A 27,368-nucleotide genomic window follows, 5' to 3' on the forward strand; every position below is an offset into this window, starting at 1 on the left:
ACTTTCGTACCGCTGCCCTTGTAGATTGGGACCCTCTTTTTGAAAGGGTGTCCGGGCTTTCCGCGTCCAAATGAGTCGAGCGCGAATCGGAGCTGATGTCTTCGATATCTCTCCTTGGCCGGCTTGACGCTGCGAGAAATCGCACCTCATGCACGCATATCGATGGATTCCCTAAGGAACAAAATCAGATGCGAATCAGATTCAAATCTTCAACCACCCTCTCTGTTCATCCCTCTCTCTCTTCATCGGGGTGCCGCGACATGCTCTCCGTACCACCTGGAAAAATCGGATAGTAGATACATCTCGAACAAATCAATTTGAGGAGAGAACAAGGCATGACATGCATATTCTGTTATGCAAGAACGAGGAGATATCGCTGCCGATCTCGAGCACGAGTCAGGTCTGAAACTGCCTCGAAGAGCGAACCACCCAATCGATTCCCGCGTCGTAGGCCCCGATATCGCGTTCAAGTTTTTTCCGCTGTTTCGCGTGTTTTCGGAAATAATCAGCAAGGTGCGCCTGACCGTGGACTCTCCCCGTCCGATTGACGAACTTTCCGTGCTTCGCTCCGAAGCTAAGCGACCGAGCCGGAAAGTCAGGTCTGAGGAATGCCGTCGACAGAGAGGCGGCATTCAGCTCATTGCAGAGCGTCGTCTTGAATTTCCCCATTCGGGGACCACTAGAATCCTTCCCCTCTCCTTGTAGATGCTCACCAAATGAGTAGTGAGGAGTATCGTGAGGCGAAAGCTTGCTGTCGAAATCTTTCAATTGTCGACGAGCCTCTCGCTGCGAGCGATGTGGAATCGGAGCAATGTATCAAACAAGTACGACATTAGGTCTGAAGCAGTGATCGAGCTCGGAGTCGATCTTAGCGTAAGCGATAACTACACTTACCGCCGTATCAGAGTACAGAAACCCCATCATGTCTCCTCTCCTGAGCTTCGGAATCGTCGATTCATCCCGTCGCTTGATTGCTAGCAGTCCCGATTGGCACTCACGGCACTCGACTGGGAGCGTCCGGCACAGTTTTGGAAGAGGTCTCTGAATTCGCAACATCCACTTGGGTCGGATTCCACTTGCCTGATCGACGCCATAAACATTGAGCTCGGGCGCGGATCTCTCCCATAAGGTGGATAGATCTAGGAGAAGCTATGCCGCCAGCTGAGGAAGTTCCTCAGTTCTCGATATTCAGAGCGAGGTTCCGAGTATCATTCACAAGTCATGCAGGAGTCGGAACTCCGAATAATCTGCTAAGAATTATCCGGGAGATTATTCTGAAGAATCTACCATACGGAGGGAAAATTTGCCTAGGTCGATCGATGAAGTCGCATAACTTCTCCCGTCTCTGACGCGATGGCGGAGGAGGGATCAATTATTATTATTAATGCTGTGGTTGGAATTCCATGCGAACGCGACTATCTATTCGCGAGTCTCGAATGCCTGGGATGAAGACCATTCCATCTCCCTGAGATCGTTCGAACAGCCCTCGGATCTCAGTCAGTGCGGGCAGTATACCTCGGACCGCTCACATCTACTGCTCCAGACGATTTTCATAAACATACGGCTGACTGCTCTTATAGTCATTCTGAATTCGGTCGAAGGATAACTCAGTCTCAAAATGAGCGTCTGGGTCTCCATCGCCTTCGTGATTTTGGCGACTCTGGCAGTCGCCACTGCTCAGAACGATGCTGCCGAAGCCGAGAGGACCGTGGGTGACATCCTTCGACGAGGTGAGCTGCAGAAATCTAGAACTCCGTCATTTTAAAAATAGCTTCAATCTCATCATCTATTCTCGTTCATTCGTCGAATTTCTCGGATCTTACAGTTTTCCAAGTGGTTCGTGCAATCGCCGCGGGTCTTCCCGGTAAGGGAAACTTTGGAACACTGATTTCACTGAAAGTGTGACAAGGATTGAAAAATGCGGACATTGTCCGATCCAATCCCTAATCAGAGCTTGTTCCTAATTGCAGACATGATCGACTCGATACAAGGGGCTTTAGCCTAGCCGAATCCAGATAGTGCACAGTCGCTGCGTGAATCGGATGGGAGCGATTCTGTCCATATTGTGAATTAAGTCCTAATAAATCCCGTCTTCTGCGCAAGAAGTTTAGGGTTCTGACAATTACGAATCGTATTCTCTTCAAAAGCATTCCGGCTGGCTGAGCAATAACATACGTAGAGCTGAGTCATGATTCGTCGGCCTTGAAGCCTTCTGAGCAAGAATGTCCCTCTATCGGCTGAGAGGATAGCTTCCTCGTCTCGCTCGCTACATCGAAACATGCTATCTGCTCCAGATCCGATATGCGGTGCCATGGAGGCAAGGTGAGCATCGGAACTTATCCTGATTTCTCTGATTTTTGTACCTGAGTCGGACGGTGCAGACCGCGAGGGACGGTGCAGTCGCTAGGCGGTAGCTCGAGAAGTCAGCGAACACAAACTTGCGTTGAGCAGCGTAGGTCTAGAGTCAACTCTCACTTGCGCTTCATGTTGATTCTGCTCTAAGAAGCCTCGAGATCGGCCCAGGAATCCTTCCCTCACATCCGGTTCCCCCGATTCCTTCTTTGATTGGTCTTTGATATAATTGAGTGATGAAGCAGGATCCCATCAACGATTATCATTCAAGGTGGAGACCCTGTGTGACTCAACTCGAGATGCAGGAACAGGAATAGCCTGAAAGCTTTCAGAACATGCATATCGATTCCACGTGAGCTCGTAGCTCTTTGCGTACTCGATAACCTATATCGATAGCGCGTCATCATGACTCATGATTTTTTCCGGAGAGGATCCTTTTGTATCTATGGCGCACGCTCCATGGTTTCACTCATCCTGCGACGCTTCACTACGGGATCACATCCAATTCACCTCGAAGACGATCCCTCAGCAGATCAGTAGAGTCTCCCCCTCCCATCGCGAGGAACTCCGCTACGCATCGTTCCTGAAGTTCCTTGGTATTCCGCAGAAGCTCCTAGAGCACGAATTCCTCGCGGAGTTGCTCTTCCTCGAAAAAACGTACGTACTGGATAGTTTCTTCCCCTAACCCTCACGAACAACAATATGGGTGGTCGATTTTGAAGCTCACTGCGGTACTTCGGAGTCGGTAGCATCCGTGCTCTCCCTGATGCGAGTAAGGTACTACTTTTCTTATTGTTATACTCGCCGACCGCGGTCAATTCCCGTTCCTCTAAATATGCATGCACTGTATATGCATGGGTGACGGCTTGGTTTTCAAAACATCCCTTCTCTCTATACCCTGTCCTGCGTTTCCCGGACTTATTTTGCCCCTGGTCCAGCTCAACCCAGAGTGGTCGCCCTTCGTCAGCGTACACCACGGGTATTTCCCCATCAATGTATTTCTCGCGCACGGTTTCCAACTGTTTGACTGCCTCAATATGTGTGTCTGTCAGTGCCGTCATTGACAATAGCTTCGGGGATGAGGTAGTACATATTCGGATCTTCGAGTTCAGTGAGGTTCGTTTTTTCAAAGTCGATGTTTGCCGAAGTGGTTCCGCAAAATGCCACATAATATTCAATTTTGAAGTCTCACATGTGCCCTACGCTCAGAGCGATTCCGTTCCGGACGGTTTTCTTGAGTACGCTCGCGCTATTCGCGGTAAGGATCGCAAAGCCAGCGCGGTAAATAGAGAAAACAATTTGTGTTTCAAGACCAACTATATTACAAAGTTCCGTTTCATTTATTATGATCACCGTCATAAGGGTACTCTTTGGTGGTAAAAAATAGCTTGGCTCTGACAAGAGCATTTCTGTATCCCCATGGAGAGCTTTTTTAAATAAGATCATGAGGTCGAATCATCCTTCGCTGTCAAATACGTTCTGCCAGGTGAGCTGGCCGAAACACATGATTCCTCCATTTTCGCGATTCTCTGCTCACTGAATTCTTAGCTCAGTATGTACAGAATACAATTTTTACACGGTCATCGGAAAGAAAGGAGAACAGGTCAATTTCCCCTGCTCGTTTCACTCGTTCCACGCCAGTCCAAATCAGCTACAGTCGGCGGTAGTTTCAGTCAGGCTGGTCTGCGGCGTGTACGAGGCGGCTTCCTGTAGTCTCATCAGCATGTTGAGCTGGAACAATAAGGCACGGAATCAGCAAAAATCCTTCTAGTCGGCCTTCTGCCCGAATAAACGAATCCTATATCACGATTTCATCATGGAATCCAACACGAGATACGATTGCGTGACTCCAAACGAGGATCCCGGGAAATCGAAGAGAACCTCGAGCCCAGACAACTCACCAGAGGGTCCGAGTCCCGATTGCTGAGTGTGGTCTCTCCTGCTGTGATGTCATCCTCGCGGACACAGACCAAGTCCTGCGACGATTTGCGCTCGAACGGATAGCTCTGTTTGACCCACTCGAGTGGGTCTTCCCAGGGTGCTCGTTGACCGTGGAGCTGTAGCCCTTCTCGCGCCGCCTCAACGAGATATGGAACGATAGTGTAATTCCAGAGATCCGTGAACCAGACCTGGGCCGACAGTAGATCGACGGGACACGTGAGGAACAAACGGGGTCCGATCGTCGCGTCCGCTGAGTTGTGGGTCTGGAATGTTGGGGAAATGCACCGGTTGAATAACGACTTCCGGCGGACAAGTGATAGCGGAACAAAATCGAGAACTGCGGTAGCTCAGGTGCTTATGCGACGTCACATCAATGAGAACATCGATAGAATCTCTAGTGGCGCGGAGCTGGGGATCGATGCCACCGGTCCCGTCGTCGCACACGGCTTCGATACGTGTCAACGCGCTCCCTCAACATTAGGCCGTTGCCGTCAATAATAATTATAAGTTGAACGTCACCGTCGACCGGCACCGTTCCGAATCAACACCTTATCGAAGAAGCTGGAACATGCGACAGATTGTATGGATTTGATTTACGATATGACGATGACTCACCTCAAGGAACTTGTTGACGTGCATCCAGACCTGCGGCATCCAGTCGATCACGTGTTGAAGCTCGGGGCTACTGCGGAGGCCGGTGCGGGCCTCGTGGTCTACGAGTCGACGCCTCAGGCATCTTCCCAGAAGACCTTTGACCGGCTCGATGTGATTGGCGCACAGAACCCATCGGAAGTTGTGATTCAATTGCAGGTTCGTGGTTGAGCAGCGGGCCTGGTTCATCGTTCCTGGGAGAGAATTGAATTCTTAGGACCTTTATCTTACGGAGATCGATTATGAGCACATTATGCCTCATCACTCAGAAAGAAATTGTCCCCTTCTCACCTATGATGAAGGGGCACTTCTCAGCGTTGGCCTGGAACAAAGGATTGAAGACATCGGACAGTGAAGCCACGTGGTGCAGATTGTCCACGATGACGACCTGCGGAACTTCGCCCGACTCGCTCTGCTCGGCTAAATTAGCCAGATAGCTCTTCAGTTCCCCTTGGCTGTTCCTGTCCACGTTGAAAGTCGGTATAGCCTCCTCCCCACGCTCGCTGTCTTTCGACAGGTATTCGGCGAGCTTTTGTGCCAGAAAAGTTTTCCCCGTTCCACTGGGTCCGCAGAGGATGATGCGCTTGTGTTCCATGAGCAGGGACACGTATCGCGCGAGTATCGATTTCGGGATTGAAGTTTCGAAAGCCAAAGCGTCTAGTGAGCTCTGGTCGGTTCCTTTGACGACCACCTTGATCTGCATGTCGTTGCCGACCAGGTAGCCGCACGGCAGCAGCTCGGGCGTCACGTCTTTCGATCTGACCATGTCTCCGATATGATAGCATTGCACGGATTCAGCGCTGAGACCCAGGTTCGAAGCGGGGTCGATTTTGAGGACGTATTCCTTGAAAGCCTTGCGGACAATTGCGTCCAGTAACGTCCAGGACGTTTTGTTGCTGACCGCTACACAGCCGATGAAAATCTCGCTGGAGGTCGCTAATAATTTATTCAGGTCGCCGCTGATGCCGAGGTGAACCGAAACTGGGATTTTCTTGCTGTCTCGACTTTCTTGGATGTTGTCGTTGAGATACATGTCTACGGTGGGAGATCCGGATTGATCGGAGGACGAGAGCCTCTTCTCGACCGATTCCAAGGAGTTGGCTTTCAATAAACTCGGGATCGAGCATTGTGAGCTGTTCTCGGAGTTTTGGTCGGGGGCCCCAACCATCCGCGAGAGCCGTTCGTTGTCCGCCTTGAGGTGGGCGATTTCGTTCTTGAGCTTCGTGACCAGTTCTTTCATATGGTCCAGCTGGTGGGCAGAAGATAAAGCCTCGAGCCGGATGTCGGTCAAGACCATATCTTTGTCTCTTAGCTGTTTGCGGAGCTCGTCGACGAGATCGGAATTGGACCGAGTGTCGGCTTCTGTCTCGTCGGCCTCCTGAATAGGAGCTGGGAGTGGACAACTCCTGGGGACTCGCGGTGAATTCGGCGCCGAAGAATCACTACCGTTGCCATCCTCTTTGCCGCTTCCACTACCGCCTGGAAGGAATGACGAGAGTTTGAGGTTGAGAAGAAAAGTTCCGATCCGACTCGATATGACAATCAGTGCGAGAACACGCGTGCGATCCTCTGGCGTTCGGAGGATACACCTGTTCCGCTTTAGCCTTGAATATTTACGACTCGGAACAAGTGTTCAAATGGAAAGGTTGACGTTCCGTCTCTCGAGCTGCATCCGGAAGCATCGCCTTTTTCCGCGTGAACAACGGAAATAAACTGGAATTCGCCGCCTCACTGTTTTTTTTCATGGTCTCAAAGTTTCATGCTCGGGTCGATAGCAAGAAGAGAGGGAGCTATAAGCGAGAGAAAATCAGAAGGACGAAGAAGACTCACCCCTAGAAAATGCTTTCCCGAAGCTCGACCTCAGCCATCCGGAGGATTTCTTTTTTTTGTTCTTTTTCATATTGTTTTCCAGCGTCTCCAGAGAAGATTCCCTCTCCTTGCACATTTGCGAAGGCTGTTGGAGGTGGAGGTTTTGGTGCTGGGAGCCCTGCGAGTTGGCTGAATTCACCGAAGACATAGAGTCACTTGAAAGTTGTCGTGGCATCGATTTCGGTGTTCCGGGATGGCCGTCGTTGCTGTGTAACGCTGCAAAGATTCGGACACTTTGAGTAATCACACTTTAGAACATGGTAGGCGTCGTCGTCGTCTCCGTTGTATCGTTCGGCAGCGAGTAGAGAATCGCAAGTTCGTGGAGGAAGGAGCAGGCATCTTGACGCTATCAAAAACTGACAACGACTGAGTCTACGGAGTCCGACTCTGGCTTATCGGGTCGGAGAGGGAGAACTTTAGTCACTCGTGTTTTCATCTACGAGGGACACCGGTGCCACGCTAGCGCAGGCCGGTTAGGTCAAGAGCACACGATTCGCGAGAGATCGAATAGAAGTAAAATTTCCGGAGAGGTACGAGAATGTCTCGTTCCTTGTGATCTTCTGATCTTTTCGCTCTCGCAAAAGGAATTCTGCCGATCCGAGGAGCGTAGGTGGTACATGCGGAGGAATGAACCCGCATGAATCGCGGGAATTCGGAATCTACACCGAGCGCCGATGCCAAGGCAGGCGATTCCGTGACCGTAAATAAGGTGGAGCAGAAAAGATCAGGGTCAAAAGCCCTTAGGCAGGTCAGAGGTTAGGATTTCAGGTTGAAACCTCGAGCGAGCTCGGTACCGAGGACTCAGAATTCTCGTTACCCAGAACTCATAGAAATTAGCGCAGGGGAAAGATGGAAGCAGGGACCGGTGTGTCAAGATCAAGAGATGAAGTTCATGAATTTCATCTACCGGATTCATCAGCGGCTCCTTGGGATGGAGTCCATCACGCATGATCCTCATTCCGGGAATCTTCAATCTCTCACGAAGTGCTCGTCATCAAGCAATACCATGGGCAATAGTCAATCCATTCGTGTTGGAAAATGAAATCCATCATTCCATTCGCGTCTCCCCACAAACATTCATCCATCCATTCAGTCATTCATTCATCCATCCTAAGATTCGATCGACCGATGATTGCTTCCACGCACTCTCACCGTTAGAACCGTTCTCCTTCGCAGACGTGTTAAATGTGTGTCTTCTAACTACGCTTCGTTTGTCCTGTCTAAGGACGGCCTCCTTCTCCTTACTAAAGCCAGAGTTCTCTTCATCTAATCCTATTTGTTGACATTGCTGTTGACATTGATTATTTTCTAGATGCGGAAGCGATCTGGATGCGAATGTATTACTTCTTTGTACGGCCTGCATCGATTGCAGGGCGGCTTTCGTGAGTCCTGCTTCGGCGCTCTGTTGCTGAAGAGCTTCAATGGTTTTCCGGAGTTCTATCAGTTCCGAGTCCTGGAAAAAAAACATATTGTTACTCCAATGAGTCGAGACGCCCAACGGCTTCATATCTTATCAGCAGAGCAGCGGAGAGCGTCACGATCGAGTCTCATACAGTCTTGCGCGTTTGCAAGACGTATTCTTCTCCGTTTCCAGGTCATCCCCGTGACTCATGTCAAAGACACAGCTTTGTTTTCTCCCCGCGGAATCTGGCTTCGAGAAATCGACAAAGGATAAGCGGGTATCTCGTGTTCGCTTAACGATATTCACCGGAATCCCTTTCAGATGCCAAAACCATCGGGCGCCGATAGCCAGAGTGAAATCGCGAAACCAGCGACCGGGACTTTCTGCCTTCAATTTACTTGTTGAGATAATACGTGCATAAGAAAATCTTATTCAGAAAAGCGGGTTCAGCTCTAATCCCGCGCGTCGGACTGGCCAAACTGGCGCCGTTTCAGTGACCGGCGCTTCTAGAGGTATAAACAGTCGCCGCTGTCCGACAGCGTACGACGGTGGAGAACGTGCTCCGAACAACGGCTCGCGTTCGCACGGCTACCTATCTCCCCGCCCGACCGTTCGTCCTTCTTGTTCAAAGACGCACGTCTTCCAGTCATGAACTCAAACCGAGCTCAAGTTTCCCCGAGTGGGTTTGTGGGATGTGGGGAGGAGTCGCCTGCGGGCGACCCCCGTTCGATGTCGTCTGCGTCACAATAGTTAGCTAGTCGCTCCCGTACAATAGACGGCGGAGTATTTCCCGAAAGCTTGCCGTTGGTGCTTGCGTTCGAGCCGTGGGCTAGATCTGAACTAAATACGTGAGATCACATCTTTCGGAGGCCGGACGATGCCATCTTCTGGTTTGGCATCTGCACACAGCTTGTTTGATAAGCATCATCATCACAGAAGTCGTCGACATCGTTGACGATGGTAATGACTTCGTCGGTGGCAACGAGGAAAAACTGGAGAAGTGAACCAATTCGGATTGGCATTGTCGGAACGTATCGATCAGACGGTAGATCGAGTTCTGTCCCGTCGTGGAACTCAGCCAATGCGAACGTGAAGTAAACTAGCAGAGGGAGAAAAAGTTGCTGACAAACGACGCGCCAACATTGACCGCTTTTTCCGTGACGCCGTGCGCCCCAACACCTCCGTCTCGCACTCCGTCCGAACATACGTCGGTAGTCTCGTGACGGATGGAGGATCAGAGACAAACCGCGGAAAATTGAGGAACAGTGAGTCCTGTTGTCCTCGGTCCCAGAATCCAAGCCTTCACCCGGCAGAACGTGGGCAGTATATAATAAAATTATGAGGAAAATGAAAATTCAAATGTGAAATGCTGAATCGGCCATAAGTTTTCGGAGTGGCTTTGAGCGTCGAGTCCCAAATGCGATTCAGCTCAAGAGACGATGCAGGAAACGTTTGAGCGGCAGAGTGTATCGCGGGCTTCGACATCTGAGAAAATGCGAAGAGCATTCTTCCCAAAAAATAAAAAATGGATCCTGTGGCATGGAGCGCCAGAAAAGCGTAGTCGGAGGAAAGGATGCCGAATTGAATGGAGAAATCCGTCTCGTGTTGCTGGACTTTCGGTTCTCGAAACTACTTCGCGGAGCGTTTCGGTGAATCCGTGATCACCGTCTCTCCATACCGACGAACGGCTTCTGAACCATCGCGTTAGTCCCCATTACACCATGGCGAGGACGTACTCGGCCTCGAGGAGGTACTTGACCCAAAGACCACGTGGACGGTCATTAATAACAATAACATTGGAGAACTTCTGTTTGTTCAGATCAACTTCCAGATAAGGGACCAACGGCCGAAGGAATGCCGTACAGACTGCCCGTTTCGCTTCAGCAAGTAGTGGAAAATGGTAGTGAGTTCTGCGATCTGAGGAGGGTCGAGGATGGGAGGCGTTCGAAGTGAATATCTGAAGGGAGCTCGTTGAGATGGTCTTACCTTCTGCTCGGCGGTCGCTGTCAAATGCTGCAGTCTCGTTGTCATATTCGACAAAGACTGCTCGAAGGCAGCTACCATATGAGCCTGGAATGAGAAATGAGGAATTCCGTAAGACAATGACTGAATTTCCGAGAGGATCTCTCAATTATTAGTTGTCATAATGATTTCGAATATTTTAGTGAACCGAACTTCATCGGCATAGGAAAGAAATTGAGTTTTATCACGTATTTCAAGAATACATCAGGATTTAGCGAAGGCCTTGCCGAAACGAAGACGCCTTCTCATTACCTAGAGTGTGAAACGCAGGTGGTGCCAGGGGGAACTCCAATTATTATGAAGGGAAGCGATGATGGACCCGGGGTACTAAATAATAAATGAACAAGATCGAACAGCGTCTCCAGCGGAAATAATTGTCGGAAGTCTGGGTCTACCGCGCGGCCTGCACCGCGCCATTAATTAAAAGAAGCCGAAATCCGACCACACGTTTCTTAAGAATCATCGACAGATGTACGCCTCATTTCCAAGAGGTCAAGTCCGGTACTGCTTCTGCGGCGTTCCCGTATCATCTGGAAGTCTTGATGACGGAGTTGTGGTTCACGTAAGCGCCGCGCCGTAATCCGTTTAGAGTCAAGTGACGCCGTGCCGCGTTCAGCTGGCTCGGAGTAATCGTGACCAGCGGAGTCTTATCGTGCCACGAACTCATATCTAACACCTCTTCGTGACACACTTCGGCAGCCTGGCACTTACGGCGACGACTCCGCTGTCCACCGTGGACGGCCGCTTGTGAGCTACCAACGGTTGAGCTTGCAAATGGGCGGGTGGTGACGGTCGTTCCGTACTGCGTACTCTTATATTTTGCTTTCGCTCCGATTTGCGAAATCCGTTATGGAGGTTTTGCGCCCAGCGGAATTTCGCATTCTTTCGGCTGGGACCCACATATATCTGAATGACGCTTTTGCTCGAGGTACTTCATCGAACTGAACTTGTTGCAGGCCTTGTGTCCTCGCAGTCGAGACAGTCGGCAATTCAAAAAGCGATACCAGCGGCGGCAGAGGTTATTGTGCTTGTGAACGATTCGATTCGTAGGGGAAGCGAGGCCGTCGATGACTGACCGAATGGCATTTCAGCGAGAACAGTGCTTCCAACCCTAAACTATGCAAACTCCCCGCCGAAGACGAGTCGATTGAGCGATGCCAGTCGTCGACATCATGCAGCATGCGACTCCGACAAGGGATGTCTTGTGCGTGAGCTTGCGTTGTCTGAGAATTTTCCGATCGAAGCAACTTATGATGATGATCGTCGCCGGCGTCGTCATCATCGTCATAGTGATGGCAATGCCGATAATGATTTGATCCGAGCATTTTCTGAAGGTTCTGAAATAACCTCAACAAGATGGGCCCCTTTCTGGGTTGGGCATCCGAAGCGTGCTTGTGTCCTTTCGATCAGCGGTGGCCGCGGCGGATCGACGAGCACTTTGTTCCCTCAACAACTTGTGACAATGTCAAAGACATCACGAAATAATCGCCCTCGATGTCGTCGTTATAAGCTCGAGCTAATTTTCTACGGCTTGAATTTCCGTCACGGCTTCTTCGCTGAGTATGCGACGCCGGCTCTCGTCTTCGTGGCTCAGGTTGTCGCCATCGTCGGTTTTCCTGCTGATATCTTCCTTTGAATCGAATGTCGCTTCTACGAATTTTTGATCTTGGATAGCGAACTTTCTCAGAGGAGAACAACACAAGACGGCTTCGTGACCTGATTTGCATTGCGGAGCGTTAGGTGATGGACGCTCTGTGGAATGATAAATGGAATTCACGGAATATCTTTATCCACCTCTTTTCCCTCTGCGGCGTCCCACTGGCTATTTGGATTGAAGAAAGCTCTCCGAAACTGGTGCGGCACGTTGGAGAGCTCGTAAATGATTCGGAAATCGAGAATTCCACTGGAGCAACGAGGGACGCGGTCTCTCGAAACTCTGTAATTCTTCAAATCCACAAATCAACATCCATAAAAGTCAGGAAGGTAGGAGAGATTTTTTTGAGGCGAAGGATGGGACAATTGCGAAGCCTCGTTGTGGGTTATAGCTTCCTCGTCGGAGCTGTTTCGTGACGATTCTGCAGAGGGACCGGAGTCTGCCAGAGAAGCGGAAATTCTACCGATCGCCTTACGGTCTCCCTCGCCCCATTTGAGCCCATCAGCGGAGAACCATCGGGTGTTTCAGGAAGCATACGGAACTCATGAGAGGGAGGTCTCACAGTTTGGACGCGTCGCCGACTATCTCCCGCATATTCGTCCGCGCAGCTATCGCTTGTGACTCTTCTGCTCCATGCTGCTCGATGCGGGGAGTCGAGACGACGGCCGAGGAAGGAACCCGAAGAGGCCTCGGTGTATTGTATGTAGGACGTTTGTAGAACACCTGTCTGCCCGAAAGCGAATCGGAAGTCCCCGACGACGCGACGCTCAGACTGGGATTCACACGTTTTCTGTGGAGTCGAGTTCTCTGCCACTAAGATGCAGCGTCCGAGAACCACACAGATGTCCCAAGAGTGATGAAATATTCAGCCAATCTATTCGAATGAAATAGCATTCCAAGCTCCAGGCAAGAATGGAGACAGATCACCATATATCATCATGACTTTCTCCTGACGATCGAGGTATTACGAGCTAAGGTGATTCGAACAACGGTATCGCGGGTCGTACTCATCGAACTCTAGCAAAGATCTCAGACGGAAAAATTCAACGAACGCCGAGGCCGTCGATGCCCGTGCGAAGGCAAGAAGAGCATTTGTGGTTCCCCTACCATCTGCGGACGATTTATGTACATACAGGTTTCGCTCGCTCGCCAGCAGTTTCAGTGCAACCGGATATTCATCGGAGAATTCACTTTTATGGTTCAATCTTCCTGACAATTCAAAAACCTTCATTCTCGGACCCTGTGAGGGGGAGAATGTACGAAAAGAATCATTGGCGACAGATTGTTTTCGGGCAGTACCAATGTTCCTTTTCGAGGCGAGTATTGGTGCGAGATATCACGACTTGGCAACTCTTACTGATAATGACTTCGCCGTTAATGATTCGTTCGAGCCTTACGGATCCCGGTCGACTTTTTCTAAACCTCGGATTCCCCGCAAATGATCTCCCGTATTCATCGGTGAGGGTCTGCTCCATTTCTCGAGAAATCCATGGACAGGAATCGCGCCAGTTTTTCTACTGAATATCTCCGTTCACCCCTTCAGGCCAATATCTTCCAGGCATTTTCTAGAATTCCGGTTTCAACTTCTGATCCTCTGCATATTCCCGACGTGCCCTTCCTATCGCGCAATCTATCGCCAAGCTCAAGCCTGGCTCTGACCCAGAGATCTGAGACTCGGATTCGATTTGTCGTGTTTTCTCCTCTGCATTCGGTTGCGCGCAATACCAATTACCCGCGGAGCGACATTCTTCAAATTTCGACGCCGCATTCCGTAATCGTGATCACTCTCCAAGATTTCGGCCAGAAAACGCTTTTCGTTCGGGAGCCGATCGGAAGATTTATGGCGTGGCGTGTTCCACGGAAAACCGCCCCGCTTGACTGCGTACTATCGGTATGGTTTGTATTTGAGAAGTCATTATGTACACGCACCGGCACTCAGGCTGTTTGTAAGGGCTCCTTCTGTATTCGTGCCGCTCTAGCTCCAGAAGTAGGCCAAGCCGTTCGTCCGGTTAGATTCAGTTGTTTTATTATTTTCTTCTGAGCGTCGCGTCGCAAAGAGCTGACTCAATCTTATCGGCGCTACCGCTGACGCCGCGCGCCGCGTCCCTCGCTGCCTCTGAGAAGGACGAGAATTTTCCTTCTGGTACACAGTATGATATTTTTCCTCAAGGAGGCCATGTTCTTTTCTGGAATACCTAGCGGGGGGCCAAGTTCACCGAGTCTTACTCCTAGATAAGACTCTAATGGGCTCATGGTTCGGACGGTAAACGATCCCTAATCCGGAAACGGAGCCGTCCAGCGTCTCTGCCCCGAATCCTGCGGGCAGTACTCTTCAAAAGATAGATCGTACCGAAGTTCAGGGGGAAGCCGAATCACGAAAAGACCCGACTGCGTCTATTCGGTTCGTGTACTGAACTCGAGCCAGCTGGGCCCGGAAGAGTGGAAGAAAAACCGATGCTTCCTATCCGAATTCGCTTCTCTTCGCTCATAAAGTCCCACCGTCGTCGACCGTCAGGGCTAGAAATAATTACCACGTAGAAACCTCACACCTCTCACGTGAAATCGCACCAAGTGCTCGTGGCGAGCGTTGGTGCCTTATAAGGTCGAATGACGAACAGGCAGCTGGCGAGCTTCACGATTTGTTTCGTGGCAACTCTAATCCCGTCAATGACACCTGGCTCTTCGAATGACCGAGCAGCCGAATGACTAGCTCGAATGGTTAGTTTGCTGCATCCAACAACAAAGAAAAACTTCGACTCGAAGCGAATCACGCCGGACGCAATGAGGGAAGAAGGAGCAGCTTTGTCAATCACGGGTCGCAACAATGCCGTCCCGTATATTCTCGAGAAACGAAGGTGTCTGTTCATGTTTGTGTGAGCATGCATGCGACGAGCTTCACGTGTCGACCGTGAGTATTGTTCTTAATCTGAATACCGGTTCTCCTCTTCAGTCGAGGATGGATGTGACAAGTTCACGAGAAGCAAACCCATCATCAAATCTCGCATTCCCGCTTCAGATCTTCGAGCATGTCACAAGCACACGCAACAGTTCCGCCGAGCAATTGTCGAGCTTCAGGTGAGCGATGCCGAGATGTGAACTCCCGAAGTTCTCGCTGTCGACAATCCTTACGGATCGTGGAGGCGTTCCCCGTGGTACAGAGCGGTATCGAGCTCGGAGAGATAAGTAGATCGTAATCTCGATGAGGTCAGTTTCGCGATTGGGGGTGTCGCGGTCCGGACTCGACTTTTATGAGAGATATAAGCAGCCTCTTATATGAGGGCAACTCGTGATACAGTCGTAGCGCGACTGCTTGAATAAATCGTAGCTACGTGAGAGGAAGTCGACCGTGGGAAGCCGCTACAACGAGCCGAGCTCGCCTGATTGACTGCCTACCGTGCTGACTACTTGCTCGCTCGAGCGCTGTAGGAACAGCTGTAAAGAGCGGAGCTTCCTCTCGTTGTGTTTCATCCACGGAGTTCCCAGAACGCAAACTATCGTATTAGCCGCCAGCCGTATGCTCCACGTTCTTTGTGAATCGAACCGATGAAGCCATCCGTACTCGCATCGCATGTTCATCTGTCGATAACGTATCACTAAGTCTCGATTCAGTTCAAAAGGCTGCGAGTCCTTCGCTTAACTACACAAATTCATTCGACAGGGTCATCGATTAACGAATTCCATCTGCTTTGAATCGGAGTTCCCGCGGTTTCGACCTCAGGAGAAGCAGCGACTGATGATGACCGTAGGCTGATGAAATTCGCGCGGAGTTTCATCTTTTCGCCAAATCTTCCCCCTTTGCTCTACAGAGCGCATCTGCGTCAGTCGGATTTACCTCGACGGTGTCGTTTCTCGCCAAAACTGTGACGCCACAGGTCTCGCCCAGGAGGGCGAAGGAACAGTCTCGAAGAAGGACAATATCTCCGGTAGCGGGATCCGCCGAATGAGGAAACTGATCTGCTGAGTCATCGGCCCTCGGACCAGTGTCGTGTGGAATTATCGGAGAATTTGAATATTCGAATGTCCCACGGATGTATTCCATAATCAAATCATCGGCATCAGCCTCCGGATGCCCCGACTCCTTTCTGACGATTGTCGTCGCGGCGGCCGTCGATCCGGACGCGGAATGTCTCGCTGAGAAGCTAGACGGAAACGAATGAGATCCGTCATCAGCGCCGTTTGCGTTGAGGTAGCGAATCAAGCCTGCCTGGCAAGGAATGGCATGTATGCATCTGTGTTATTACGACCGACGGCCGGCCATCACACTGATTACGCTACGCGTATTATCGTGGAGCCGATGTCGCTTGTCAGCAGCAGTGGCCGCTTTCGTGTCCACTTATCGATAATCCGGTGTTGTTGCGATCATGCATTATGTTTTGCTTTTAGGAACAACAGGCTGCTAATAGCCAATCGGCTGACTGACTTCCATTGTTTTAAGAGCGATGCCGTCCTGATGAGCTCTCTGCCTACTATGCTCGCATGCGTCCGGAATGCTTTATTGCCTTCCTGGCCAAGAATAAGATTCGCCACTTGATGATTCGGTCCAGAGAAACGCGCCGAGGCATCGCTTAGTTCTAATCCCTTTTCGGATACGCGGAAGGATTCTCCACACATTTCGGGCTACTCGATTGGCGGAACAAGTGGAGGACTCGTTTCCTCCTCAGAAAAATCAAAAGTGATGCGATGGGGCGACCTCAGCCCACAGCCTCGAGATCAACGCACAACTCCCCTCCGGGATGTCAATGAACTCGAATGGTATCCGAGCGGGTCTCCTTCTATATCCTATGAATGTGTGTGTCGACCGGTAGATATCCGCTAATCCCAAGCACCGATAGATTCATTCTTGCGATATCCGCGCAATATATCGGAGTCAAATTCGTCGGATGTGAGATGAGCGTTCGAGTCTGTTCGTCCGTCTATGTTCCTTGGATTCGACAGGCTTGTCACTGAATCATAGTTTGGACAAGCAATATAAACACCGCCCATGTCTTCTTCTCCTCATACAAAGGCAGCGTCTCGGATTACTCCACCCCGCGAGCCACAACACCCCACCTGCTTGTCGAAGGTTTCTCAAGCTCGTTGACAAGGGGTCGGTCGGGTGACCGGGAACAATTTTGAGCCTCCCTGGATCAGCTCCTAAACTTCCATCACTCATAAACGAGCGGAGGAGCCAAAGTTGTCGACCTTTTGACATTTATTGGAAAATAATTCAAACTGCCATCACGGAGCCGACTTGCTGGGAGCCGCCTGACTTCTTGGCCGACCGGCTGTCTCCGCAATTTCAGGTGAACTTTTCCGTCGTCGAAACTCCGTTGTATTTCTCTCTTCTAATCCCGGCGAACAATCGTGTTGTTCGATCGAGAATATTGCGCTGCTGACGAGATTCGGGATAATTCGAAATTGTGACGACAAAAAATTCGAGGGTACGACGCATTAGATACTAGTTTGAATGATGAGGCGACCTTGGATCTCTGTTGATGGAGTCGAAGGGAAGTTCTTGTGCTCTCCGTGTAGCCGAAATAGCTAAGATTACACTCAATCCGATGACCAAGTCTCCGGTCCCGAGTTTCCCTGAGTTACAAAAAAACGGAAAGTAGTGGAGAAGATGTCTGGGAGACAGCCAGAACGGGGAACCCGAAGACGGTTTTTGAAAGAGGAGAAATACGGGAAAGTCACATCGGCTCTCTGGAAACCGAGCGGCAGAGCAGAGCCAGTCATTATTGAGCGCAGACTCTTGGTGATTCCGAGCCGTCTTGCAAAAAATTACCGAAGCAGAAGAAGAGATGATCCGAAGCAGAAAAGAGCAGCAAATGACTTCCGATGGATATACAGAAAGTCGCGTTCCGACTCATAAAAAAATCGCCCTGCCTGCAGCACACTGGCGACCGCGAATCGAGCACAAGACGCTTATTGAGGCGTTCTTAGCTCCGACTCCGAAAGTTCGGAACCTTCGCGAAAACGAGACATGTCCATTACTGAAAATGAGCGATTTGGATCGGGAAAATACAATCCTTTGAAATTTATCGGAACAGAGATCCCGAAAGCGTTGACGGCGAAGCGCTGGGATTGAACGGGGTGGGGGGAATCATAGAATAAATGTTTCTCCTCTTTTCCTTCCGCCGAGTGCGATGGCAGAGTTCTGATGCCAACTGGCGCGCAGTAGTCACAAGTAGTATTCCGCGCTTTAGTTTACCGCCGATTCCTTCTAACCAACGAAGCATTTCGAGGGGCCCTCCGTCAGCAACTCAGTCAGTCAGCTACCGACATTCCCACTGTCCAAGTCTCCCTCCCTTCGTAAGGGACGGAAGAAAAAATCACGCCAAACGCAACTTTTGAGAAGAGCGGACACTGCAAGAATCGGCAAAGTAGAACAACAAAAACTGTAATTCTAAAGCGGCCGGGATTTCCAGTGTTTTTCATGCTGCAATGGAGAACAAAAGCTCCCGACGCGGCATTGGGAAAGGCATCCCCGCTCCGAATCTTTTCGGCTCGCATCCTTGCCGGGATGTCAACCCAATTCCGATTACCGAGCCCGTCTCGAGCCCTTCAAGAAGAACATAGGTACTTCCGAAGCTCGAGTTTATAATTAAGAACAACCAGAGCATCATCGATACCCACGCATTTCTCCAAGATACCATCGAACGTCGGAAGAATCCAATCGAATAATCTGAAATGCTCGGTATTCTCCTAGTCATCGATGATTAATCAGAGCAACTTCACAGAAGCGTGGGATATTGAGAACAAAATAGTCCGCGGTTACAAGGAACGATTCCGAGCCCACACAGCGCGCCTGGTGACCTTCGAATGAGGTGAATCCGCAGCGCCGTCATTCTATTCGAAACACACGCAGAACATTGCCGTCAAAAATTATTCCGAAGCCACATATATGCTTATACTCTTATGGCTCAACGGACGGGGTAGAAGGAAACAACGACACGGAGCGATTCCGCCATGAAAGCTAAACCGATTCTCGGGGTTGCTAAGCTGGCAGAAGACGTTGAGTCGGTCGGCACCAACGACTTACTCTTCGAGAATTGACGACATGAATTTTCGACAGCATTAAACGCCAAATCACGCCCGCATGAGTCTACATTCGATATGTTTGGCGAACGACTTTCGATCACGTCTTTTCCAAGAACTGCGAAACGACCACGGCTCCGAGGGATTCCCCGATAATTTTCGATTCCAGCGTGATGAACGTGAACAGTGCAACGACTTTTCTTGCTCTTAGACCGCCAGATTAGCTGCGGGAGCGATGGTTCCCATATCGAAACTTCTCAGAATCGTTTCCCGAAGCCAAGGACAGCCTCTCGAGGTAGCGGAGAAACAGCATTGAATGCTTCGGAACGTATCACACCGTTGGAGCGCCGAACTTGAAATCGAGACCCTCGTCCGATCGGTTCGAGCCCGAACCCTTGCCCTTGACTCGGAGATCAACCGCGAATAATGCTTCACGCAGTACGGACCGAATTCGCAGCGGGATGTTCGTCTCTGGGTGATCCCGCCTCGACGTCAGTTGAATCGTGACGCATTTAATGCCAGAACTAAGCGACAGGAGCCGGCAGAAAAAGTCTTATTCCTGACCTTCGCCCGCGTTCGATGAAGACGGCTCCCGCGACTATCGAACAATAAAATCGAAGGAACGTCAACAACGGTCCGGAGTCATCTCGAGAAAGTCGAATCATGCATGAATGAGAAAAATTTCATCATTTCAAACCTCTCTGATGCCGCAATCTGAATGAACATCTATGGGTAAATTCAACGACTGGATGTGTTCCTGGTTCTCCTGCCTGAAGATCATGTTCCCGGCTTTTGTGACGCGGACCTCAACAGACGGTAATGCCACCACGGGAACGTCGATTGTACTAATATTATTATGAAGAATGTTTCGTCATAGAGCAAGCGACCAAAGAGCGACTCGCCCGCCCCACACCCTGAAATTCTATGACTTCCTCAAAAGCACGATTTTTACGAGTCCCAGCAAGTTTCTGTGTTTGCGCAGGGAAACCTTTCGTTTCTACCGTCATCGTCGCCTCAGAATGCTGACTACGTCGTCATTCATACGACGGCTACAGCGTGTACATTCTATGAAGTTTATTGTTACAAGCAAACATTGTAAATCGAGGGTGTGGTCTCTCGACGGTCACAGGACGGTTCCGCGATCGAGCTGCGATCTCCATAAAACTGGCGGCTCGATATGGGAAGAGTGAGCGAATAAACAGCAACCTTAGTGAATAAGTCAATCGATTGCAGAGATGTATGGATTCGGGTGCGAGGGAATATCCTCACGAGAATCGATGATCTACAGAACATCTCACCGACGACTTCTCGGCTCATTTGAGTTCAAATAAACTCTGATGAATGCCAGGAGTCGACGGGCGAGGATCAGGGACTTCTACATTCTCATGTGTTCCCACCTTCGAGACCAGGAGAGTGGGTAGACAAGAAGATTCCCTCTCAGGGGATCTAATTGTTACCCTTGTACGGGTTCCGTCAATCGGCCTCTCTTCCGTACGACCATCGGACCGACCAAATCATTTTGAAGTCCCACGCATTCCTCGTCACGTCCCAATCCACTGAGAATCAGACATCACTCCGGCTGACGTAATAATATTCCATAGCGCATGTCTCAGTCAGAGGGAAAAGATGTTCTCGCTTCCATCATGCGAGTATAGCTCAATAATGCCCTCCTTGAAACTTTTGTGCTCGGATTTGTATAATCCACAATGTACAATCAAATGGGTTCTTCGCCATGCGAAAATTACCGCGTGAGAAGATACGGGGAAACTGAACACTCTCGACAATCAACGCAAATTGAGCCTCATAAACACGGCAACGTCTCATTTGGGCGACAAATTCGTCCGACGCGTTTCAGTTCGCTGTGAACGGATTTTCTTGGCCGACGGCCAGACCGGATCAGATGAAAACGACGATTGTGAGAGAAGGAGTGTATCCGTTTTCTGTATCGTGTCCTCCCTAGTGATACTGTTGCTGAAGATTAGAGCTGACTGAGCCAGATACATCGACTACCAGAACCGAAGCCCCATCGGCTCGAAACCGACGAGCCAGACATCCCTATTCAAAACGAAAACGAGAATAAAGCGAGGGAGAGATAAGCAGAAAAAAACTGATCCCGGTTGTTGACGCCAGGGGGCGCGCCTCAACTCCCCCATCCTCAACAGCTGGTGCCGGCATCGCGGTCGCTAGCGTAGCCCATTCACAAAATTCAAAAGGGGGCCCCGTACAGCAACAAGAACCACAGCTGAACCTCGTTGAGGAGACCTTCACAACGCTTCCCCACTTCGCTGGGTTTCATAAGCCTTCGAGGTTCGTCTCGAAAACTTTCGTGATTTTGAAGAAACTTCCTGTAGAGTTTGTCGAGCACGTCTCCGCTCGGTCGCAATTTCTGGGATTGAAAAAGGCTCCCGCCTATCGAGATATGGTTTTCGCTCCCAAGGTCGGGTCACGGTCCCAGCCTCCTTGAGGACCTCGGCCCTCCCGAGGGCACTGAAGATACATAGCGAGACGGATTCAAATTCGCCCTCGGGACCGCTTATCACGGTCCCGATAAATAAATAGGCGGCAGGTATCGAACGCAAAACCTGCTGGCTCGGTCGCTACAGAGGCTCGAATTCATTCGAGTCGCGATACGATGAACTCGGATATCAGCCCTTCTTTCGGTCGCTTTCCTCTGATCGTCCCCAGTATGGTCGAACAACGATTCTCACGGCAATTCCATTCGTCCGGAACTATCTGTTCGTGACCGAGGACAATCCGCGGTCCCAGAAGAGTCCGAAATTCTACCCCGACGTCGTTCAATGGGCATACGGACACCTTCCCGGCGATTGTGTTGGTGGCGCACAATACGAGAAAAAGAGTCAATAACACGAATCGATTTCTCCTTCCTCGGGCGAACGCGACAAAGACGACGACCACCGCCGCCGTAACCCATGGGATCGCGGATTCGCGTTCGGTGCAAGCCTCCAAATCGATCCGCAGTCCTACAGTTTCCCGAGTTTCTCGAGGCAGCCTATCACGATCCAAGATTTTCCAACAGAATGAGCGGCAAGGATCGCCGAGGGAATTTATTTCCCGGAGATGTCCCGGCGAATGATTGGTGGTGACTGGTGGCGAACCATTTCTGATGGTTCACGGGCCACACATGGTTTGTGTCGGCCTCAACATCATCCCAAGTTGTAGTGGTGTCGGGCTGGATGAAAATGATTTGATGAGAATGGCCGTGGGCCGAAAAATCTCTTCACGCGTACCGTCAGCCGTGATCAAAGCCCTGCCTAGATTGAAATTTAATTCACCCTGCTTTCGAGCCTCGCCTTCACCAAAAATAGTAACTGACTCGAATGGCAGAGAAAATGCGTGAAGCTCTAATCGTCTTTCTCTTAAGGACTGTCTTGAGGAATTTACGAGGCTCGAATCCTCAGTCAATTCAACATCGACCATGGTCGATGGGCATTCCACGAAACTCAGGGAGAATATGCATCCGAATATTTGAAGTAATGTTGTGATTCGACCCCGGAGGATGGACGACCGTTTTCCCCAGGGTCCAGCGATTCTTCGATTCGACTGGTAATTTCGATGTCAATGCCGCCAAGCGACGCAGAGCCATTCAGAACATCCGCAGCATACACGGCTTGTCTGTCGAAAACTTGGGGGAATCTGTGATCGGAATCGCCTCTGAGTGGCTATGATCGAGTGGCGGGCATAGAGTTTCAATATTTTGGACGCGCTATATCGATCTACACCCGTGTCTTGAGGCATCAGAAGAGATGAATCCAAGAGTCTAACTCAACAAATCGAGCAACGCAACGAGCAATCCATCAGTGCCTGCCCGGAGGAGCCACCCGTCACCTAACGAATTGGCTCTTCAATATGCACGCTCTTAATTGGGTATTCAGTCGCGAACAGCCCGCGATCTGTTTCTCATCGCGGCAGCGTCGTCGTTTCACTCACAGTGTGTTTGGCTAAGAACGAGCATGCTGTCGGTTCGACCGGGCCTATTCTAGCGCAAGATCGGAGCATTTGTTTCTTTTTCCGATCGGCTACGAGGTATTTGGGGTGGTCGTGTGATCCAGGCGATGGTGACGGCAGCCGTCGCCTCTTCCTTATGCTCATCGGATCCCTCTCGTGAGAGGCCAAGCTTGTTGAGCGAGAGCGAGTGAGAGGGAAAAGAAAGCTTTGAGCAAGCAATCGAGCGTGCCAACACCCTCGAACACGTGCTCTCAAACAGAATCTCTTTATTCTTTCATCACGACCCGAATGTCCCGTCTGGTCGAAGCGAGGTATAAATGAGTTCGCCTGTGGGGCAATCACTGAGTAATCTACAGTGTTGGTCGACTTTCTCGATCAAGGTACCTCGAAATTGCTGCAGTCGTTCCATCGCACGTCGCAATGGAGGGAAAACTGCAGTGATCTTCAGTAAAGTTGTCGATCCGTGAACTGTAATATTCCGCAACTCCGAAAGTGCAGACGTTCGTCGAAAACGACAAAGTCGGTGAAGTACGGCGAAAATTTTCGGCTGATGCGGCAATGCGGACAGAAGCTCACTTTCGGTGACGAACGAGCTCCAATTTTTATTTCGCCATCTCGATTTGCTCGCAACGGCGATGCGAGGTCACTCTTCGGTTTGATACTGTTTCCGAATGATGGTAATAAGGGCTCCGGGAATGTCATAGAGTCGGTGAACGATTTCGGTATCGCAGCCTCTAGCTTGGAATCCCAACGGTCCACAATCGGTGTAAACGTTGCTTATCTTGCTCTTATAGATTCCCTTGTTCTTTTCCCTCGTCGGACAACGAGGGTGGATATCTCATTGAGTTAGAGCCAAACAAAGAAAGCTAAACTCGAGCGAAAGCTCCTCGTTCTGTACCTTCGGGTGGTGTTTAGCCGTCTCTTCAAGCAGAGGAGATCGTCGTCAGGTCGCATGGTAAGTGGGTAACCGCCGCCAGGACCAACATCAACATGACGGCAACGACAACAGCAACAACCGACGGCTGTTGGTCGTAAAGGCGCCCCAGTCCCGGGCTGTAGATCGAACAGCAACAATGCTTTCTAACGAGACAACTCGGCTGATGGTACCTCAAAAGAATCCAACGGTCAGCCTCGAGAAAATTGTGAAAGATATACCGAGCACCCTTCAACGCGCTGGCGCCAGCGATCGTTTCCGTGAACTAATCGCCGCTCGATTTATCGCTTATCGAAGTCGAACAGAACCCCGATTGCCGAAGAGCCCCGGGGACGGAGTTTTAAGAGCAGTTCCACCAGAGAATCTTGCCATTCGGCGCCCAGAAAAATATCCGAGTACCGAGGAACTCTCTAACAATTTATCGATTCCCAATTCTCTGGTTGGACTTGCCAACGAACATCGGGGAAGAGATTCTGTGGGGACACAAAGCCCATGGATGAAGAATGAGGGCAGACTCCGTCGCCCGCCACTCTGAATCAGCGCAAGTCACTGCTGACGAGCAGCGTTGACAGATTCCCGTCAAGACACTGTCGAAAAGAGCGTGCGACAGTCAGTGACATCGGTAAAAAATAGGGAGGAGGGAACGGTGACCGAAGCTGCACCGTGCATGTTGACACGGGAATCAGATTCTCGTCTATGGAGATAGTATCACTGAATCTGTCAGTGACTCCTTGTGCCGCAATTTGGATGATTCAAAGTCGGTCGACGGCGTCGACTAGGGCGAGCTCGTGGCGCGCGGATCAGGACGAGAAGAAAATTTCAAGATGCTTACGGCGAAATCTTGAAAAATACCGCGTCAGGGAGGAGTCGACTCGCCATGGCACAGCTACCTGAATAGGAAATCGTTCGGGAGCCAACTCGGGTTCGCTACCGGAATCGCGAAGCGAAATGCTTGAGAACAGCGGAGTTTCCCGTGGGTCCTCAAGCTCGATACCGGAGTCGATTCCATCTTCCGAACTCGAGAAAGCTCCGCGATCTCGCTCACCAGATAGTGACTGATTAAATAGCTTCCACAAACTATCCGAGACATATCATCGTCCATCGACAGGTAGAGAGGAGGAGACGAATGATAGAAGAAGCTCTTAGCGTCTGGATTGAACAGCAGAAAGCGGGAGTTCACAGACGGGCTCCAGTGCAGGTTACGAGCGGTAGCTCTGAGCGAGCGAGCGAGTGAGTGAGGGAGCCGGCGAACGAGCACGCGTTCAGCACCTGTACCTCAAGCAGCCGAGAAACCGAGCGGCCCGCTCAGCTCAACCATCAAACAATAGGGGGCCGTCGAAATCTTCGGTCATAAACCACTAAACCGTGGAGCAAGCGGTGGCTACCGACAGGTACTACGACGACAACGTTTCGCTTGCCGCGGCCGTTCTTTCTCTCCTATCAGTATTTAACGCATATCACTTCGCAAGCAGATCATCCGAGAGTCCTTCGAGCTGCCCGGGATTTCAGCAGGATTAGGGCTCGCAGACGCAGGCACACGAATAGACAACGAGGAATCCCTTCCTCCGCTGGCTTATATCGTCCCGTAGATATAAACAACTCGAAGTTGTCATTTCCCCGAACCACCCTTTAAAAAATCATCATTCAACTATGGGAAAGAGCAGTAAGTCCGAATGAGACCTTGAAGTCGGTCCCGACCTCTTTTCCGGGGCACCGAGCCCAAGATGACACTTAGTCGACTCTTCCTCTATTTCCTCTGACCTCCAAAAGATTCTCACCCGCCTCACATCTGCTCGAAGCTACAGAGAATCGCCGGTCGTATCCAGCTCAAAAGACTCGCTTCTCTACCCGAAAAAAAATACCGCTTTCAACTTCCCCCTAAAAGCCCACATTTCCGCGAGCTTCTGAACACCTTCCGACGACAAGTGTGCCTACTCATCGCTTATCCTGGGAACTGGTTCACACAAAATCCGAATAATCGCTGTTTATCCCACCCGCTTTCCGTGTGGGATAATTTTTCTTTATTCTTCCGATATCTCCCCATATGTTTGCCCTGCGGCACCGAGACCTCACCTGGAACGCAGGACAGCTCTTGTGCTTCGCTTTACGTGTGTCGTACCACTTCTGCGAAGTTCTTCGGAGCTGGACCTGGTCTTCGCTCTCCCAGAGGGGCTCCATGGTCTTGCAGGCTCGAACGCGGTATCCCGAAACACTATGCGCACATCGCTCTCTACACGAACACAGACTGCTCAGTTCCTCGGCACTTTTGTACACGTTCTGTCCCATAGGATGGTGGTTCGCGGGCGACGGTTGGAGCGGAGCGGAGCCGAGCATCGCCGGTCGCAAATAAATATGTTCTTTGGGGTTTGAATATGTAGACGCGGACGTCGAGCTTCCGAAGCTTTTCACCGAGCTCGTATCCGAGTGATGGAGATCTTCCAGACTGCCGACCATGCTGGCCGGTGGCTGAACGGATGGGGGCGGCTCTCGAAACGCCGTCGGTGCGAGTTCGAGAGAAGGCGTCGTCGGCAAACTTGTCGAAGTATCGCACAACCACGGCGGCAGCGCTTCCCGCCGCTTCGAAGTACAACGTCCTATCGTCCCGTAGATCTGGCTGCTTCTAATGCTGCCGTTATCGGACTCCGGTGGCGACTCCGGGAGGCTTCCGGTACCGCTCGACACAACGGTCGAGGTGGAAGACCGTCGGGAGTCGGTTGTGGATTTATCGAAAAGTTTTTCTTCCCGCGCCTCAGCGTGGCGTACAGGGTGGACCTTCCGCTACGCCGGAACGTCAGATCGAACTCTGAGCCGTAATCCGAAGAAATGTCACAGGTTGAAACGCTTAGGAAATTATCGTCCAACGCGACAGGAGGCTTCTTGACCTCGACCTCCATGTCGCCTCCGTAGAAATCAGGAACTTGACGTTTGGGCAATGTGGCGTAGATGTCCTCGAGCCGATCTCCGACCAGGACATCGGTGTCGCCCTGTTTGAGGGACTTGACCTTGTGGGCCTTCATCTTGGCCGAGCCTATGGGGATACCCTTGACGGAGACCTCATTGCTAAGGTTCGGGGGATATCTGGTCTTCTTCTTGTTCGGAAGAGTGAAACTCTGTCTCAGGTAGTCCATGCGAGTCATGATGATTCTGTTTTAGGCGTTGAACTTCATTGAACTCGGGGGAATCGTATTCACCGACTTGAAGTTGAAAAAGCCGGTTGGTCGGAAACCGAGGCAGTCGACAATCGGAGACGCTTATTTCTTCTTCACCAACAACGCATACGGCTGCGAGCTAGAAGCCGAACAACGAGCAGTTGGATCTCGGTCCGTCTGCAGGTCGCAACAATACAACAAAAGCCTTAGAGACCCGTCACAGGTTCGAGCATGCCTGCACAAGAGCCACCGTGGAGGTCCTCGTTGGACAGGAACTTCGTACGAAGCGTCAGAGCCAAAACTTCTACGACTCCGAGCCGAAACTCACAGAAACTTTTGCTAGGCAAGGCAAAAGTTATGGAGTTCCAAATCAGAGAATGGACGTGAACCTCGACCGATCTGGGATCGAAT

At 50.8% G+C, this 27,368-nt stretch overlaps 1 protein-coding gene and 1 long non-coding RNA gene across 2 annotated transcripts; one reads left to right on the forward strand and one right to left on the reverse strand.

Annotated features, from left to right (window-relative positions):
- The first annotated feature begins 1,396 nt into the window (after positions 1 to 1,396).
- On the forward strand, positions 1,397 to 2,122 carry LOC100898885 (uncharacterized). Its single transcript, XR_145341.1, has 3 exons — positions 1,397 to 1,730; positions 1,826 to 1,864; positions 1,971 to 2,122. It is a non-coding gene; the product is annotated as an uncharacterized LOC100898885 (long non-coding RNA).
- A 1,687-nt stretch (positions 2,123 to 3,809) lies between these two features.
- Positions 3,810 to 26,945, reverse strand: LOC100899031 (sickie). The gene is given in 9 exon segments (XM_029110743.1): positions 3,810 to 4,083; positions 4,254 to 4,556; positions 4,909 to 5,138; positions 5,236 to 6,423; positions 6,775 to 7,029; positions 8,158 to 8,266; positions 10,202 to 10,285; positions 25,882 to 26,546; positions 26,549 to 26,945. Coding segments are annotated over 9 exon segments (3,315 nt in total). The 3' UTR covers positions 3,810 to 3,999.
- Positions 26,946 to 27,368: the final 423 nt, after the last annotated feature.

Source organism: Galendromus occidentalis, unplaced genomic scaffold (assembly GCF_000255335.2).
Source record: "Galendromus occidentalis unplaced genomic scaffold, Mocc_1.1 scf7180000077086, whole genome shotgun sequence".
Taxonomy (NCBI): Eukaryota; Metazoa; Arthropoda; class Arachnida; order Mesostigmata; family Phytoseiidae; genus Galendromus; species Galendromus occidentalis.